A 20591-nucleotide genomic window follows, 5' to 3' on the forward strand; every position below is an offset into this window, starting at 1 on the left:
TACACGACACATCACTAAATACAACAAGGAGGAAAACACAACAACATATTACAAAACACAATAACAAATAAGAAAAGAAAACACAAAACACAAAAGCAAATAAGAAAACACAACAAAACGCAACAAGGAGGAAAGCAAAACAAAAACATTACGATACACAACGGCAAATGAGTAAAACATACAAAACCCTGTCATTAACTTCTTACGGAAAAGGTAAGTACCTGCTGTCGACAAGGTTCATCGCTGATTGGTTGTTCACGTGTTTTTGATCTGTTGAGGTGTTTTCTTCTGAGCTGTTTTGTGATTTGTTTTCGGGTTTTGTGATGTGCACTTCAGGGCCACCGTACTTATGACCACATTGGTATTAAGAAAATCTCTTCCTAACACGATTCCAGTGTAAGTGATGGGTGACAAAGTCATTAACCACCATATGATTGAATACTCAAAGTATGATTCTCTTTTTTAGTTTGTATGTGAACATCGACTTCTCTCTGACAGCCTCTCGGGGAGGCTGTGGCTGAGGGGGAGAGCGGTCGTCCTCCAACCAGAAGGTCAGCAGTTTGATCCCCAGTCTTCCCCATCTGCATGCTGAAGTGTCCTTGGGCAAGATGCTGAATCCCGAATTGCCCCTCATGTATGAATGTGTGTGAATGGGTGAATGGCAAACTGTACTTTAAAGCATATTGAGTGGTCATCAAGACTAGAAAAAGCACTGTATAAATACAAACCATTTAATAATTCCTGACCAACAGCCTTATCTTCCAGATCACATTGTGAATCATTGCACTTGCTCTGTGTGGTCATTTCTCCATTGAGACATCGGACACGCGACTGCAGCAGACACAGTCACCCAGGGGAACATAAATCACACCAGAATATTCTTTAATACCACCGAGACTGTGGAGGAAGATATTATCACCAGGTAATTTTTCATCTTGACCCTATGGATTTATTTCAGGAGCGTTTTTCTCTTCATCGTCATCAAACACACGTGTCAGTACAGAGTTGAAACATGTGGAATTAGATTTAAAGTCTATGTGAGGACAAAATCCTGTTAAGAAAGCATTAATACAGACTCCAAACAGCAGATCGTGACCTGTTCAGAACACTTGAATCACTGTTCGTGTCTCACATTCCCTGGATATGACGATGACATGCTGCTCAGGCTGTTTCAGGTTGAACTAAAGCCTCCAAGACGAACTCAGGGTCGGATCTGTTTCCTAAACAGCTGGTCCCATGGCTGCAGGTCCTCGCGCCATGACGATTCTGACGCATCTTCCTCGAGCTGACCGGCAGCAGTTACCACAGCAACCCCCGGATCATATGACAGCCTCTGTCTCGACTCTGCATCACTCTCCTTTCTGCACCGCTCCCTCCATACATTGCTTTATCGGAAAAAACAACAAAATACCAGAGAAATAAGTGCCCTACTGGCTTTTCTTAAGTGTAGCATCTGAAGTTTCTGTTGCAGATAAGAGACAAAGGGAAATTATGTTTTCCTCGAACCAAAACTTAAGCCATTTAAGTAGTTGCACTACACTGATACGTGTTTTCTCCTCTGCATCTCCTCTATCTCCTCAGATCTACAGTTTTCCTCCGTGGTTTGGGACTTTTTTTGGATTAAGGATATCATCTGTGGTGTTTTCTCATCCGACTATGGCTTTCACAAAGAGTTCTCTCTTTCTCTCCACATCTGATAAAAAGACTCTCATTAAGCCAGCTTAAAGGAACCATGTAATTTAGGCCTGATCATGGCTAACGTGCTGCAGAGGGAAGACTAAACTGCCCTTGACTAAGAAAGCACAACCTCAGGCGCTGCAGGGAATCTGCTAAGTGGACAGTGATGTGTCACTCAGTAACACACACATGACATTTGGAGGTATTAGGCCTGTGGGACTGTAGCAGCAGTGCTGCTGCCCTCTCTGGTTAGCAAAGGACCCAACAGTCCCATCTGAGATTAAAGAGCTGCACCTCTGTTCTGCCTTCATTCACCCTCAGCCTCAGCTCTCTTACTCACACCAGTTTACTTTACATTTAACTTGAACAATTAGATTTGACAATTTTCTCCGATTGTTCCAGCTTCACCCCCACTTTGATAATTTGCAGGTTTTAGGTTAAACTTTGTTGGAAACAGATGTAAATTAACAAGACAGAGGTTGACTCCGTTTGGCTGTTTATATAAAGTGGTGCTTTGAGCTAATGCTAATGGTAATACTAGCATAGACTAATAGGCCGACACTGACAATTATAATGTGCTGATGTTTAGCAGGTATAAGTATCAGACATGTTAAACATAAGGTATCAACAACATAAATGGTAACTGGACTGTAGTTGCTTTACCAGTCGACCACTCAAAGTCCTTCACAGTACAGATCACATTCACCCATTCACACACACACATATTAATACAGCGCCCAAAGACACTTTGGCATGTGAACTGGAGCCGAGGATCAAACCACCGACCTTCTAGTCAGTGGACGACCTGCTCCAAGTACAATTCATCCTGAGGGGCACACAAATAGATCATTACATTACATTTTCTTGTTTCAGTTCCAACTGTTGTTAAGACATTTAAGTCAAAACTCTAAAAGCCAACCACATGGTGTGAGGAAAGGGACCAGCTCATTGGGGTTCATCCTTCGGGGACCATGAATGTCTGCACAAATCTTCATCATAATTCCCCCAATCTAAATGAATCCAATCAACATGATGCCATGATGTCAACATCGCTAATACACTCAGCAGAAATCTACATCAAACACAAGAGAAAATGCGCAAATGACTGCGTTTGTTGTCGAATTTGAATTTAAAAATTCTCCTTATTAGCAGTTTGGTTTTTCTCTGTGGATTTTTTATATTTTTCTTGATAACTCATCATCACTATCACCAGTTCATTTCTCTCTGTCACGGCCCCTCTATCTCTCTCCTCTTCGTGTTTCTTCTCTGGTTCGTGTCTCTCTGACGTCAGCACAGCACATTTCTGCTCCTCTCTGCTCTTCACCTTCAGTCGCCTCCAACTTCACATCGTCTCCCCGCTGCTTTGCAGCCCCCACCACCCCTTTTCTTTTCTGCTCCCCCACGCCCACCCCCACTCACGTGCGCTCATGCATTCTGCATCTGCACCACCACATCCACCCAGTACTTTTCCTTAACTCCAGTCTCATTTATATTTCTCCCTCCCTATCCCGTTCTCCCCCGTCCCTCCCTTCTGTTTCTCCCCTTGTGTTTTGTGCTGTCTGGGTCACTCTCAGCTCCTAAAAAAAGCTTCAGTCTGAGCAGAGCTCTGGTGCTATCATCTTTCTTGTCCATTGTTCTTCAAATCAAACACTGTAATTCTAGAAATTAAAAATGCTAACATTTCTGACAGATGTAAATGGTTGAGTGAAGTAACTGCTCCCTGCGACCAATGCACTGATAATGAGATGACTCTTAAGAGGGTTAAAATACATTGATGCTGGATGCAATATTTTGCTATGAAGGCAGATTCTCTAACAATATTATTTCACCATTATAACAAAATCTGTGAATAAAGTGAGAAAAAATAACAGAATATATTTTTTTAAATACAAAAAAGCTAAAATATTTTCACCTTTCCTCGATGTGAGGAAATGAACATGTAGCTCTCTACTTTATTTGTGGATGCATTCCTTTGGTTTTGTTGCAACTTCTGCTTTCCCAGAGTGCACCAGTGCACAGGGATGTGCTGGTGTTGTGCAGGTGTTCAGACTGTGGAGAAAGTGGGTCACGCTGGGCCCTGACAGACACACTGCAGTGCCTCACCACATGTTAACACTACAAGAAGGTGTGAGTCTTTACACAGGTTTTAATAACACACTATTGTATGAGGAGTTTTTCCGTGTTTTGTCTTTAAATCTGCATAAAAACGCAAAAAATAAGCATTTATCGGATTATAAAAAACAGTTAGATAATGTTTTGCTAATATGAAATTGACAATGATTGCAAACTGTTTCAGGTTACACAGGTGAAGGATCATGGTCTTTTAGTTGACTGATGATGGAAATACAGAGGGATCTGTTACCGAGCATCTGTGTCACATAAAAGCCAGGGTGCAGCGGGTCAGGCCGTGCTGTTCACCTTAATGCCACACACAAAAATAGAAACTCATTAAAAGCTGTTTTCCCCTCTAATCCTTTGCAGATTCCCCCTTTGACAGCTCAATAACAAAAACCCTTATGTGCTTTCATTTTTTGATGGTTATTAACTGATGAACAATTATCTGTTGCAGCATTTTTACAGTTTCATATTTTCTGTGAATTGATGACAGCAGCCGAAAGTGAAAATAACGCAAATCTCAATTTTAACCCTTTGATACACAAGCCATGCGTTTACCCTTCTAATGCACAACCTGGCTCAAAAATGACCCGTATTCATTTCATGTGTTATTTCATGCATGGCTGGGTGTTTCTCCCCTTCTTTGATATATTCTTTTATAGCTTATTCTTCCTTCTTCATTCAGGAGAAGGCTCTATTGATGACAGAAGATGAGTCTTCTATGTCATTAAATGAGCTTTCTTCATTAAGGAGAGATAAGACCCACCCACAACTCCAGCTTGATCCTGTAGAACATATTAGACTATATCTAGGTCATCAGCATCAGAGATTTCAGACTTAGACTCAAGACCAAGAATTGCCTCCTCATCTTCCTCATCCTGCTCTTCATGCGGCATCTTTATGACCATGTCAACCGTATGTCTGAAATGATTGCAACCAGCCATACTAACACTCTGGATAAAGAAAATCAAAAACATATTTTCAAATGCATATCAATCAGTCTATTAAGTATATCTTATATTTCAAGTTTTATTTTGTTGATCTAGCCATGGTTAGCTAGCCAGAAAAGAAGCTAGCTAGCTAACAGCTAGCTAGTTTTGTACATATTTCTCTTTCTCACTAGTAATGGATTGTAAAATCAGACTTACATGCATCAGATATGCAAAAGCAGCTGTGTGAAATTAATGGTAGGTGTTCCGTAGTGAATACATACTGTATGGGTCATTTTGACCCATTTGTGTAAAAGTGATGTAGAAATACAAAATTTACGTCTGTTTGTAAAGGTAAAAATAATTGTCATTTTTGATCCATGTTGTGCATTAGAAGGGTAGTGATACAAAAAAAAAATTTATTCAAAAAGTAACAAAGGAAAAATTAAAACAAGGATTTGTGATGATCAAAAACAAGTTAATTGGGGAATACCTGAAATACTGAATGATGAAATTCATTAACTGCAAAAATATAGAAAATAAAAACTGAGCCAGGTCACTTGTGACCCATGTTGTGTATCAAAGTGTAAATATGTAATTTCAGGTGAGACACCACAAGCAGAAAGCATTGTCGGTTCATGCTGTTCAACAGAGCTGGAATTTGAAGAAATATCCAAGAGCTACGTGAGGTTTATTGCATGGGGGGGCACTGATTAATGGCAAGTGGCAGTCAAATGTAATGACCATTTGTTGCTTCCTGGGAAAAACAAAACAGAAAATCGATATTACAGATTCGAATTCACAGCAAGCAAGTGGACGTGTTGATAATGTTCCAGAAGTTTTTGTGCTACTAAGATGTCAACTTTGAAAGATGAGATTTGAGAGGTGATGAGGGCACTTCAGGGCGATAAGGGCCGTCGCTGGTGTTGATGTGCTGCAAACAGAAACACATGATTTCTGTGATGAACTTATACGTCATGTGATGAACTTATACGTCATGTGATGAACTTCTATGTCATGCCTCCTGCGTGCTCTACCCAGACACCACCACTCGCCTGAAAGCTGCCGACATTTTCCTGTTGTTGTGAAGATGTTTGACCTGGAGAATCTCCTGCTGCGTTCTTCATATGTGCAAATTCAGCAGAAGTTCATGTCTGAAAATGGCTTCAGTGTCAATGCCAGTATATCAGTTGCTTCCTGTAACTTACTGATAAAGATATGTTCAGCTTTTCACTTTAATAAATTTGCAACCATTGTATTCAGAATCCTCTTGGAGTAGGAGAACAAACAAATGACCTCGATATCAGGAGGAGATTTAAAGCAGGAACAAATTCCACCCTGTTTTTTTTATTTTTTATCTTTGGGACACACTTAAACCCATTTAAACACTGGGCGGCAGATTGCTTTGCTGGGCCTGCATGCATGGGGCCATGTGACAGTCTATAGAAGAACTTCACCAGATGGTCTCTCAAAGAGGGCGCAGCTCACAGGGTTCAGGCCAAAGCGCTTGTCCCCATTTCCTTTTTTTTTTTTGGGACAACGTAATCCTTTTAAAATACCGCCGAAGCAAAGCACACTGCATAAGTATTGTTGGTGCAACAAGGCTGATGCAACAAATACTCGGTTCGGTCTCAACCAACAGAGAAACAAAACATATATACGGATTAAAAAACCCTGAGAGCAAATTAGACTGAATCAAATGTGGAAAAAAAGCTGAAAGAAGATTGGGTGATTCTCATTAGGTCGTAAAAATTCACTGAAAATATCATCTGGAAGGAATATTAACTTTTAAGAATGAAAAACGGAAATCAAGGTAATAAAAAACAAACAGGCATTTGCATTCATGGGTTTGTATATATGAAAGTAGAGATAGACGTTTTTCTGAATCGGCAGATGTATCTGTATGAAAAAAAAAAACTTAAGTGCATGACCGTCTCTCCCTGCTGCCACGAGGGCAGCAATCCCATGCGTGGGTGTGCCCTGCCTACGAGCTTCAGCACTTTTATTCCCCTGTATTATGAATAATAGTATTAAAGCCAACATGTCACTAAATACCTCTCAGATGACCCATGATGGTATTGTGTGGATGGCGGCTCAGGCCCACTGTGCAGTATAACTAAGAGAGTTGAAAGGTTAAGTTACATAGAAGCAAACACAATGTTGCATGCAAAACTAATTGAATTAAAAATAAATTGTGAAGGTCATCATGTAACTAAATATTAAGGTTTAGGACGTTTATTACCTTCGCCAAACAGTTTTCATCTGTTTGTTTCTTAGTTAGATAGTAGGATTGAACTAAAACTACTGGACGGATTAACACAAAACTTGGTGGAAGGATGTAAAAAAATAACCAATTCAATTTTGGTGCACATCTGGATCAGTTGACGAAATATGGATTTTTAATTTTTTTAATTTAAAATCTTATAAAGTGGCCAATCAGTCTTGGCAGCGGTATGTGATCTCCGAGTGCCCTTCTAGTTTATGTTGTTTTACTGATGCTGTCAGGGAATTAAACAGGACATCAGGACTTTGTATAGATTAAAGAGAAAGTAATAAAATAGATTTCAGTATTACATAATATAAGAAGACCATTTGGTATGCCGTGTAAAGGCTTACTGGATTTGTGAGTAGATGCAATGAAGTAATGAATGTGTTTCATGCTGTTTGTCTATTTTATATTTTTTCCTGTTTTACGTACATTTCTATCATGATTTGGAATCTCACCATTATGGAGGTCTGCTACTTGTGTTTATAGTAAAATGATTCCTTGCTCTAAGCAACATATAATCACAAAGGATAGTGTTTCAGGTTTTACTCAGAGCAGTAATGGATACCTTGTGCCTATTGTCCACGGAGATGGACAGGGCAGAGACACATTGACTGAGCTTTGTGAGTGAGCAGAGTCTACACAGGGAGATTGTCTCCTTCCACTCAATACTTACAATATAAATGCTTTTATACCGTCTATGGTCTAGACCAGTGGTCACCAACCAATGGCTAGACGTATTATGTCAGATGATTGTGATGATGATGATGCCAGAGTGATTTCTTTACCTTCAGTGATTAAGTGCAACTTAAGTGATTAATATGATTTAAATTAAATGCAAGTGTATGGAGAAGTGCAAGTATAAAAAGTATCACATTTACAATAACAACACCTGAAATTGTTATTTAGTCGTAAGAGAAAGGTGTGACAGGAGGTCTATAGTTTTACACAGTAAGTATTTCATTCTCAGTAGTTATCCATTGTACAGTCACTAAAAACACACAATACCATCTCTAGTATTGTGATGATACAGTGTGTTAGATGTTCTATTAGTTGTTATTGTTTTGTATACTCTTGTATAGATGCACACTATATATACATCATCATACAGTATTTATAACCAGATGTATATTTACATCGGGTATGTTACATAAAAGTAGATATGAGCATGTAGGTTAATTCCACTTGAAAAAAGTCAAGGGAATAACTACAAGAGAATAAAAATAACATGTGCTCACAAAATGCATGAAAATTAATGTTTGAAAAATAGATAGTGTTTTATAAAGTTTTTAAAAAGGGTTGATTATATTGATTATTTTGAATAGGAATCTTAAAAGCTCATTGCAACTTAAGTTCTCATTGAAATAAATTATATGAGTGTAAGTAAAAATTACACTATATCCATCTGAAATGTGGTGATATCTTAAAAGAGAAATCCTCCTCCTCTGTGTATGATAGGTGACTAAATATACTATCAGTGTCCTCAGCTCAAGGACAACGTGTAGCCTAAAAAGTATGTAAATCCAACTCTGTTTTACTTTACTACATGTGGAGAAATCAACATTTATCATTATCAGCTAATACAAGATTAAGATTTCACTGATCTAAACCCCAAACTTCCTGGTCTGATCACTTCCTGTTGTTGCATCGTGTCACCTTCTGTGTTTCTGTCGCTTTCAGGTGAACTCTGGAGCTGCTGGTTTGAACTTTGACCTCACAGCTGAGCCGCTCCCTTGTTTCCTTATTGGCGAGCGTCGTGGCGCTGCGTGTGATTGACGCCCCGCGCAGCAAATCAGCTTCTTGTGCAGGCACGGAGGCGGGACTTCCCGTACAGTAGCTGCAAGAGATCCATCATGGCGCTGACGCTGTTCGCCTGAGAGTTACAGTGTGAAACCCCGGAGAAGTCCAGCTAGTTCAGGTCGCTTCCAGTCACCGAGGGCACAATTACGCAGATTCACCGTCTGAAGCTGCTGGAGATGAAGGGGAAGGAGCGGTCGCCAGTGAAGAAACGCTCCCGGGCGCTGGACGACAGCCGAGACCGAGGAGGGAGCCACCCGAGCGGCAAGAAGAGCGGAGCCCTGTCGACGGTCGGTAGCAACAACAGCAACGGCTCCATACACAGCGCTGCCTCCTCCAGGAGAAGTTTACACGGCGAGAAAAGAGACTCGAGGGACCCGGACGGACACAACTCTTCCGGGAGGAGCGGCAGCGGCTACGACTACCGAGTTATCCCGGGGAACAAGCCGCACGTTGGCGCTGACATCGCCGCGGAAGTAGCCAGATCCTCCGCCTCATCGCGCTGCGAGCCGCGGCCTCCGTCGAACCCGGAAAGTGAGTACAAGACTCTGAAAATCAGCGAACTGGGCTCCCAGCTGAACGAAGAGGAGATCGAGGACGGGCTGTTTCACGAGTTCACGAAGTTTGGGGACGTGAGTGTTAAAATGAGCCGAGAGAACGACGAGCGGGTGGCGCTTGTGAACTTCAGGAGGCCCGAGGACGCCCGGGCGGCCAAACACGCCCGCGGCAAACTGGTGCTGTACGACCGGCCCCTGAAGATAGAGACTGTGTACATGAACCGACGAAGAAGCCGCTCCCCTGTTTCAAAAGACAGTTTCCCCGCAGGACACAGGCACCTCCACTCCCAGAGACCGCTGTCCCCCACTGGTCTGGGCTTCAGAGACTACCGGTTACAGCAGCTGGCTCTAGGCCGTCTCCCTGCTCCTCCACCTCCTCCTCCTGTTCCTCCACCACCTCACCTCAGAGAGCTGGAGCGAGAGAGAGACTTTCCTGTATATGAGGCCAGAAATCGACCGCCCTTCATCCCTGAAGGGGCTGTTTTCCGTGACAAGGACCCGATGACCCCCGAGGATGACCAGAGGGCAAACAGGACGTTGTTTCTGGGCAACCTGGACGTCAGCGTGACGGAGAGTGACCTGAGGCGGGCGTTCGACCGGTTCGGCGTGATAACAGAGGTGGACATAAAGCGGGCGGTGAGAGGCCAGAGCAACACCTATGGGTTCATGAAGTTTGAGAACCTCGACATGGCTCACCGCGCCAAAGTAGCAATGTCAGGGAAAGTGGTGGGCCACAACCCGATAAAAATTGGCTATGGTAAGCCCACGCCCACTACCAGGCTGTGGGTGGGGGGTCTTGGACCCTGGGTTCCACTCGCTGCTCTGGCCAAGGAGTTTGACCGTTTTGGCACCATCAGGACGATAGACTACAGGAAAGGTGAGGTGTGGGCTTACATCCAGTATGAAAGCCTGGACGCTGCTCAGGCTGCATGTACTCACATGAGGGGCTTCCCTCTCGGCGGCCCTGACAGGAGACTCAGGGTGGACTTTGCCGAAACAGAAGTCCGCTATCAGCAGCAACAGTTTATGCAGCTTCCTCTGCCGCACTATGATTTAGTTCCTGAGCCCTTTGTCCACCGTCTCACTGACCCAGTGAGAGTGAGAGACCGGTCCCCTCCACATCCTGCCCGCTTCAGAGACAGAGATCTGTATGCCACAGCTGAGTGGTCTGGCCTGGCTGTCCACGACAGGATGCGAGGACCAGCCTTTGATCCCATGGATCGTCTGGAGAGGCGTTCACGTGAGCCCTGGACAATAGAGCAAGAACGGGAGCTGCAAGGGAGAGATCTGGGCCGCAAAAGGAGACATTTGAATGATGGCTGGTGGTTAGAGCCTTCACCTGATGGCTGCGACTATGGTCTGCGTCGGCATGGCAACTCACTAGAACGAAGCCCAGAAGGGAGCAACCGAGATGGGGTGCGCCACAGTGACCTAGAACGCATGCCTCGCGCTGGCAGACCCTCCCCTGTTAGAGAGCGGCAAAACACTCAGGACACTGGCTGTGGAGACAAGAGAAGGAGAACACTGAGCCCAACTGAGCCGGGCTCATTCTTGGATAAAGACCACAAACGCAGAGCTAGTGACTCAGCCAAAAGCCCATTAAAGAAGGAGGTTCGCTCAGATCAACCTTCCTCTTCCTCAAAGTCTAAGGTGACGGCTGAAGGACAGAAGCTGAGTCAGGTCTGGCAGGGTGTCCTCCTGCTGAAGAACAGCAGCTTCCCCACATCACTGCACCTGCTGGAGGGCGACATCGCAGTGGCTACCAGTCTTCTGGTGGACGGCTCCACCGGGGGTCAAGTGTCCCAGCTGAAGATCAGCCAGCGCCTACGCCTGGACCAACCCAAGCTGGAGGAGGTCTCTCGTCGAATCCAGGCCACCAGCTCCAGCGGATACGCCATCCTCCTGGCCATGCCCGGAAAGGACGGAGGGGTCCAGGATGCCAGCAACCCCAACGAGAGACCACTGAAGAACCTGGTGTCCTACCTGACGCAGAAGGAGGCGGCCGGCATAATCAGCCTCCCTGTGGGGGGCAGCTGTGACAAGGACCACGGAGGAGTCCTTCATGCTTTCCCCCCATGTGAGTTCACACGGCAGTTCGTGGATGCCTCTGCCAAAGCTTTTGCCAAATCAGAGGACGACTACATGGTGATGGTCATTATCAGAGGAGCATCATGAAAGAAAAAAATGTATGAATATGTCTTTTCACACTCATGAACTGTTACACCGTGAGTTGGAAAAACAGGGAAATGACAGGGCTCAGATTTTTATGTTCTCTATCCTGCAGGGTGGCCTGTTTCTCATCCTGTTGAAGGTTTATAGAAATGAAAGCTACTGAACAGGTTTTGACAAATTGATAGGATTGATTAAATAATACAGGTGACATGTTGCCTTCTGCTACTCAATTACCATATAAATGTACATTACTTGAAAGGTACTCTGCTGAAAGAGCAAGCTACAGTTCTGTGAATCATTACTATATGTGAATCATGACTATGTTGCCTTATCTCATTCAAAAAGACAGTTTTCTTATATCATTTCATGAATTGCCTGACTATAAGAAAAAATAATTTAAACTCCAAAACAGCATTCAGATTTCATTTTATCTTTACTCAGCTTAGATTTATTCTTTCCAGTCTTGACAAAGATTTTTTGCAGTTTGGCTACAAAAGAATTCAACTAATGTAGGTAGATATTTCCTCTAGCTTTACCCATTGCTCAATAATAACGTTTTGCTGACAAAGTAAGAACCTGATGTTCTAAATATTTCGTAATTCAAAGTTTCAGTATGAGAGTTTGCTGTTTTTGTCACGTCTGGTAACTTCTGCTTAAAGCTACAGAAAATATGTAAAAGTCTTTATAGTTTTATAAGGTTTATAGTTTAAAAATGCAGTTATGTCAGTACACCTCTCTGAGCCACATCTGGAGGTTATGTGACAGTACGAGATGAAATGAATTTAGTATCTGCCATCTGTTTTTCACAGTGTTCACTGAACATCCATGTGTATGATGTGGACACAAGCAAAACGAGCCTGTACATTGTAATGCAGCCCAGCACAGTCATCTAACTAAAAACTAGAATATCAGTCAGTAGAGCACAATCCTCCGCCAAGGCCCAACAGTGCGGTTAAATCAAGCTGGACGTAATTGCACACACTCATAGATATCAGTTCCCTGAATATACCTGTTTTTTTCCCACCCACGTAGATCTGTGTATTAGTCTCTGGTAAATTGGTGAGAAAAAAACAAACTATCTATTGCAAATTAAAAGAAGGTAATGACAAAATTCCGGGATCTGCCCCTTTGTCCAGATCTGCCCCAATATTTAATGTGCTCTCTATTGGCTCATGTCCCAACCTTCAATCAAGTTTCATGTAAATCTGTTCAGTAGTCTGTGTGTAATCCTGCCTACAAACAAATGGACAGGGGACAGGAAAACATCAGCTCCTAGAAGAGGAAAATTGTCCTTTTGTAAACCTTGTTCAAATTTTTTATTTTTTAATAACTGCAGACTTCTCAGCTCTACATTTTGACATCATGGTTTAGTCGTGTTTTTTTGGTCTGCGTCAGCCTCCACGTATATTTATAATTGATTATTTGGTTTATAAAACGTGTTGTCTTCAGATTGATGCTCTTGGTCCGAATAACTGTTTTTTAATTCTTTAACATGTCAGTAGAAGAAAAGCAAGAAATATTCACATAGGAGAAACTCAAACCATCAAGAGGTTTTAACTTATAATTTCAGCAATATTATAAGAGTTGACCGAACTTGCCAAAGTCTTAAGAAAATTCAACATTACAAGCTTTACTGGGCTAAAACATACTGTTAGTCCCTCAATCTGAAATGCATTGTAACTCAGGGTTCCTTTTACTTGTGTCCCCTCCCTTTGTCAGTGTTGTCCTATCAGCATCGCACTCAATATGGTTGAACAGTTATTGTTTGATTGAATCCTACACTTGTTCGCTTGTTAAAAAAAACCCTATTACATTATAATCCACTAATTACAACAGTTACCCCAACAAAGCATGTACTGTTAAAAAGAGGATGTAACCTATAAATGAAGAGTTATATGTATTCCATGCACATTTCTAATAGCCGGTCCAGAGTCGATATGTTGAAAATACTCCCATGCTATCAGTGAACTTTCCGTGTAATACACATCTCTGAATGCGTCAGAGGAGGTGACTGCTCTGCAACCACCTTCCTCTGAAAGGACTGTGAATGATCTGTTTTTTGTGTTTTGATTTGAGTACTGTGTTTCAAATGGAGAAAAAGAAATGATTTGTGCTGTATACTCAGGATATCTGGAGAGACATGGAGAACATCAATGCTCATGGGCCTAAGAAGTATACGTAACTGTCAGGAAAAAAAAACGCAAAGTGCATCACGCACTTGATAGATTTTTGTCTCAATAAATTCACTTTTTCGTGGGAAACACACGTGCCTCGGAAGACAGCTTTTGTGACCCTTTTCTGTTCTTGGAATTGTCTATCAAACTCAAAAGGCTTAATCACTTTGACAGCGGGATCCTGGAGAGGAAGTGTGAAAATCAAGTGACGGCAGCCTCTCAGTTCTTTGTTTTCATATTCATCATTTGTTGAATGACCCTTGTGAAGAGGTTTTCATGTGAAATTTGGCCGTACTAGAATCCTCTTTGTCCGCGCGTCTGCAGAGGCAAAGATCAAGTCGCTGCATCTCTGCAGATAATGTGGCTTTTTCCTCAGTCACCTCTGGCCTGAGGTGTGGCTGAGAACCAGCACTCGCCAAGTTCTGCCAAAATCCCAGAGGTTGTCTCCACCAGGCAGCCTCTCAGCGGAAGCAAGGCCCTGATCATCTTCCTCATCTGGCCCCTGCAAAGTGTCGGTTCAGCACAAGCTTGGGAAGGAAGTTAATTTATTTACTTGCTTGTTCTGGTATTGGAGTTTTGAAGAGGAGCGCTGTGCTAGGGCCTGATGGAGAAAGAGCTTGCAACAGTGAGACAGCATCTGCTTTATGTGCCGTAAAAAGGGAAGGAGAGAAAGCCCCACAGAGGAGAAACGCTTCCTCTACAGGGAATCTTAGTTGACATGTTGATCTGATTTACATACTTTTTCTGTGCCAAACTGCTTATGAAACCAAAGTAAGGAATCAGTCAGAGTCTGCACAGGATGAAACTCACCAAGACAGATCTGCTACTACTCGTCACTGCTTCATCCCCCAGCTGAAGGGACCAGAGCCACTTCACTTCAGCCTCAGGTGATCACACGATGCCACGGCTGGGATCCGAGGTTTCCTGGAGCTTTGGTGGCGTAACTGGTTTCAGTCTCTCCGCGGCTGAACTTGCTCCTGTTCCACAGGTAAAGTATTGAGATGACCTAATCGACTGACTCAGGTATGTATTCAAATGTTGAAGACCAATACATCCACACACAGGGTGAACTGATGGTAGGAGTCCCCTTATTATTTTACCTTCTTGCACATCCAACTTCCCCAGTTGGTTTCCTGGTTTCTGGGACTAGCAAAATTAGCACAATCTTTTCATTGTTGGTCTCAAATGCACCAGCAGTTCATGGAGCATCTAAAATAAATGTTAAGCAGAGACACAAGTGGGTCATAGTCAGCAGTGGAAAAAGTTCTATGAATCAAGTGATCATTAGACATTTAGCAAGACCCGTCTGTGAAAACCTCTGTTGTACAGAAATACTTAGGCAAAATTAACTTAAAAGTTCCAAAAGTACTTGTTATGAGTGTTAAAACTTAATTAACTGGATTTGTATTACTCCTACATTTAACATTTAATATTGTAGCTGCTAATTTTTTTTCCATAATAATAGAAAAGTTCCATTATATCCAGATGGATCGTCTCCTGGAATATAACCCCTTTTCTCCAAAGGAGATATAATTGATTACAGATTTTCCATGTAAAATCATAATTAAGAAAGTAACATGTAACTATAGCAGTGAGGTCAATGTAGTGGAGTAGAGGAAAGTACATTTCCTTGTAACATTTAATGGACTGAAGTATACAGTGTCATAAAATGGAGAATACTCATGAAGTCATGAACAAGTCACATGCAAGTTGTGCTGGCACATCAGTGTTCCACTACAAAATCAACACTAATATCAATAATATTAGGTTTTCCACCATTGTTCCATGTCATTCAGTAGCACGTTTCAGTTTGAATAGAGATCTGAAACAATTTATGGCTCCTGGCAGACACTCAAGAGGCATCGTCTTATTAGTTATAGTGTCAAAAATTAGGTTTAACATCGAGATGAAATGGAAACATACATCTGTAAATGGGAACAATTAAAGCTTTCTTTAAATTCATGGTTTGGATCAATATCTTGATATAATGTTTGATAATAGTCTTATCCATAAAATGCAGTTCTTTACTTTTAACACTGGGAAGTTCATGCACTAAAGATATATTGTCCCACTGACACTTCACTGCTGTGCATGAATAATTTGTTAAATTTGTGTGTAATTTAAATCTTGTGGACCAAACAGTGTTTGGGATTCCTCTCATATGAATGTGTCTCATATGAAACCTCTGTGTTATTAAACTGTTGAGTATTTCAGGTCATTGTCTTCATACAGGAGGAGATGAAGAAAGAACACTCATGTCTCATGTTGTCTCTGTGAAAGACTCATATTTACCCACAGTATGAACTTAACAAAGTTGCTGCACATGCAAGGAATTCGTCATCAGACAAGAGAAACCTTTGGTGAGTACAATTCAGATATGCACTTGTCCTATTTATACCTTGAATCATAATAAATATTAAATTGTAAATTGTATCGTGTTGTGAAATAAAGGCAACTATTTAAAAAATACCCACTCTTGCGTCTTGTTTTCCTGGATCGTTTGTCCGCTTTCAGTGAAAGTGTGAGTTGGGGTGTGTAGAGAAATGAATGGTCTGTTCCGTTTTTTAGACTCTGTCCTCTAGAGGGCAGAGTTTGATTGAGTAATATCACACTACCAGAGAACATGAACTGAGGATGAGCTAAGAGGAGGAAATTATATAGTATCAGCATTTGTTTCACAAGTAATGCATTTGACTTATGGTCAACAGCTGAGAAATTCATTATAAGAAATTAAAAACTAATTTGTGTCTAAACCTCGATATTATTTAATATCACATTCGGTGATTTATATTTCTTAAAACAAGTAAACTTGTGAGAACTAAGTCAATTCACAGAATTCCGATTATTGGAAAAAAGTTTCATTCATTTATCCAGTTTTTTTCCTCAATAGATTTTATTCACTTCATTGAAATAAGAAAGTTCAAACAAATGGCTTGTTAATGGGGATAGTTTTCAGAAAACATCAATGAAGCTCAAGATTTCTTTCATAAGTAGAAGATACCATCATCTGCACAAAGACATCGTGTCATAGTCTGGAAACAGTAGAGAAGCCTCACTTAAAGATGATATATAAAATATTGGACATAGTCATCAACATCTTGATAATAATCATTGCGCATCAAGCGTTTGATTGATTTGTTCATCAGGTGACACTTGCTGCAGTTTGTCCACAGATGCCGGAACAGTAACACACTCTTTTGGATGTTTAACAAGCAACCAGATGTTTTTTAAGTCTGTTAATCTTTCCAACACTTAATCATTTCATCATTTTAAGCCCTGCTACTGCTGATTTGTCAGTGTTGCTATGGCTTCCATAATTTTTGCACTCTGGGATGCTGTTAAACGAACTGTCCGAACTGTTTTCTCAACCAAGTGACCAGATGAGAACGAAAACAACTCCGACCATGCATGAGATGAAACAAGTTCCTGACATTTTCTGGCTCAGCTGCACTTGAATCACCCCCAGGATAAAAGTCCTTATTAGGCTAAGATATGAGGTCTGACGTGTAAGCTGAGAAGTTTGTGGGTTGTGCGAAATGTTTTGCTAAATTGAGCTGAAATGATGAATGAGCTCCAGGATTTATGTGGCGCTCATGGACCCAGTTTGCACAGAGGGAAGTAAATCCAGGCAGCTGCTGGAGGAGAGAGGCCTGGTCGAAGAGAACAGCAGAAAGTTTCCATAAAACCCTTAAGCAAAGTTTCTACTCAGGAATGACACACTTCTACACTTGATCTACACTTCCTTGTGAAATACACAAACAAACTAAATAACCTGATCCTGGGCACAGAGATAATACGATGGCCTGATTGGCATCAGGACTCCATCTCAATATGTTAAGTTCACTTGGAGACACTGGCTTCTCTGACCTGTGGATTCCTGCTCTCAGTTGCACCAGCTCTGCTTCTTGTTGATAATAGTCACCACAATTTAAAAGTGGCAATTGCAAATTTTTTCAAACAAAAGGCCGACATTTGCTGGTTTTATTGTCTCAAATTTGAGAATCTGACACTTTTATCTTTGTCAGTCTTTGGGAAAATACAATGGGGAAAGTGCTTAGGTAAGAAAATAATTGGCAGATCAATCAATCAAAAGAATAACTGTCAATATTCTTGAATTGAGAATATTTGCAGATTGGCAGTCAATAAAGACTGACTTATGAAAGGAGAAAGAAATGAACTGCACTCTCTCACCTGTCTCTCTCTTTCTCTTGCTCTCTCTATCTCTATCTCAATAGCTCACAATCCTTCACTTTTACTCACCTACATCAGTGGATTAGCAGCAGAGTGCACAAGATAAGACTCCATCAAGGTGATGATAAAACATCCATGACAAACCTCTGATGTATCGTAGTCACAAATGTTTGATTGTGGTTCCAGTTTATGTCTACATGGAGCAGCAGGTTTTCAGCATCACTGAAACAGAGGCAGTTTTCAAATGGATGAACACCTATGTTTGACACAGGTTTTTTATATACAGTCTATGGATTAGCAACATTGAGGAATCAGAGAAAAATCCCCTCGAACATGTTCTCCATGTACCTGAGCAGGTGAGAACTCATTTGAGCCACAGACCGCAAAAATATGTGTAATAATCAAATAACTTAAAGTGTTTTAGTTTTTACTGCGTTAAATAAAATATAATGTTTTACGCTTGTTGCAATTCATTTCTGGGCCTGTAGAGGCACTGGTCCCTTACGTCACACAGGAAGTATTACCGTATCACACCATGAACCTTTGGAGCGTCCACATATAAGGTATTTTCATTTTCCAATAAAAAAAATAAAGATGTGTTAGGACCTAAATCTCCTACTTCACAAATGATATTATTTGGAGATCTGCTTCTTCTGTTTAATACCTGATTGATGTATGTATATATAATTTAGACAACGCAATTATTTTTTTTAAGTCCCTGTCTCAGCATCTCTATAAATGGAAACACTGTTGAATCCTCTGGAGGAGCTCTAAGAAGCTCCAGGATCATTGTGAAGGTAATTCTCCATTATGTATGAGGGTGTTAGTGACCACTAGATGGCGTAGGACTCACTAACATCCGGTGTGATTCTCCTGGGAGGGGCCAGAGGAGAGGATGAGTCATCTTGCTTAGAATTCAGGCTTTAAAAAACAGAGTCTGATGCCAGTCATTCACTGTCAGCAGGTGCTGACTTACATTCATACCATCTGTGTGTGATGTGTAGAGATCTGAGGCTTTTCTTTAGGCTTCAGCATTCGTTCTAATTATAATCTGTGATTTAATATTCAAAGGGGATGAGTCACTCGTCTCTTTTCCATTTAAACATGTGAACAAACACAGATCAGTTATTAACCCCCTCGGGCCCCTGTACACAGTTTTATTTGATTTTCCATTCCTGGTATTAAGGAAATACCTTCTAACCCTGGCTGCATCACTATATTGTTGTGCGGCTTTTTCCAAATGGTTACATCTGGTTACACACACCTGGCTGGTGAACCGTGTATTGTGGGTAAACATGGTAACACGAGACGGTCGATACTGGAAAAGGGAGCGTGGGCATCAGTGCAAACCTCTCCTCTTCAATCATTCATCCAGCAGAGGAGTCACGGGGCAGTGGGTGAGGTTTCACACTGCAGCATCTGTCACAACGACGGACCAACGACCACGGACCAGATCAACTACTTTGAACAAATAATGCTCTGCGGCTTTTCAAATGTAAAAGAAAAGTAGCATGTTTCACATAATATTTATGCTTGTGATAACTTAACAACATGAATGTTTTCTGGCACAAAAGCAGACAATTTCAACATACTGATGATGAAACAGTCATCATCTTTAACTAATTCAAACCTTGTTAAAGGCAACATTGAAAAGGAGATATACACCTCTTTTATAGTTGCAGGGCAGCACTTCTATACAAAGGCTTCTTCACTGTTCCATGAAGAAATGTGATTTTGAATGATCTGCATAATGACAGGTAAGTTTATGCTTATTGCGACAACTAGACAACAGATTTTTGACTTCAGGTTGTCTGAGGCCAATATATTTTGAATCCAGTTGACTGTTCTGAAGCATACACACTCATGCTCGTGCTGATTTAGGGAGATCCTGTGGCCAACTATCCAAATAAGGCTGAAAAGCCAGCATCAACAAGTGTTGCAGAGGAAAGTAAGTCTGAGGGACGGTTGCTGTAAATATGACTCCCTGCATGAACATTTCTCGCTCCAGCGATCTGTGTGGTCTCCCGTTTCACCCTCAAGTGAACAAGGCCAAGTCATTAGTCTAAAACAGAAACTGAAGCCAGATGGGAGCGCCACTGAATTCAATAATGAGGAGACTGACACCAGGTTGTATGCAGTTAAAAAAAAAAGAAGGCATAAAACAATAATAAAAACAAAGCTACAGTCAGTGGCTGGTTAGCTTAGCTTAGCACAAAGACTGGAAACAGCCAGGTCAGTTCTGTCTAACAGAGATAATCCACTCACAAGCACCTTTAAAGCTCACTTATTAACACATCGCATGTAGTATAAATGCTCGACCAATCGTGGGTAAGTATCAGCTGTCAATCATTGTATTACACCCCATTTGTATGGCATCAATAACGAATTAAAATCTAATTAGCGGAAACAAACACCAGTGTGATAAGAACTACCTAAAATGTCAAAAACCATCTTTGAGAAAAATGTATTTGTCGACTTTCTTGGCTTTTTAGTTGTGTCGCTGTTCCATCCATTAACACGGAGGGGGCAGGGTTTATGACCTATACAGTAACCAGCCACTAGACGCAGTGGCTTCCCTTTTGGGGAGCCATCATGCCGTCCATCTTTATATACAGTCTATCATCAGACACAGCAAGGCTAGCTGTTTCCAGTCTTTATGCTCAGCTAACCTTACAGGCCTTAGATTTAAATTAATTAAAAAAGACAATTGTAG

At 41.5% G+C, this 20591-nt stretch overlaps 2 protein-coding genes across 2 annotated transcripts in view; one reads left to right on the plus strand and one right to left on the minus strand.

Moving 5' to 3' along the window:
* Positions 1-20591, minus strand: part of LOC117761837 (olfactory receptor class A-like protein 4) — a 946130-nt gene that overhangs the window by 344370 nt on the left and 581169 nt on the right. The window lies entirely within an intron of this gene.
* LOC117761788 (RNA-binding protein 15-like) lies at positions 8819-13308 on the plus strand. Its single transcript, XM_034586030.1, has one exon. It carries the CDS (start codon positions 8964-8966, stop codon positions 11514-11516), a length of 2553 nt encoding a protein of 850 aa, XP_034441921.1. The 5' UTR covers positions 8819-8963; the 3' UTR covers positions 11517-13308.

Source organism: Hippoglossus hippoglossus, chromosome 5, assembly GCF_009819705.1.
Source record: "Hippoglossus hippoglossus isolate fHipHip1 chromosome 5, fHipHip1.pri, whole genome shotgun sequence".
Classification (NCBI taxonomy): Eukaryota; Metazoa; Chordata; class Actinopteri; order Pleuronectiformes; family Pleuronectidae; genus Hippoglossus; species Hippoglossus hippoglossus.

Excerpts from the sequence above, each read along its gene's own strand:
- LOC117761788 (XM_034586030.1), top strand. The coding sequence starts at position 8,964 with ATGAAGGGGAAGGAGCGGTCGCCAGTGAAGAAACGCTCCCGGGCGCTG.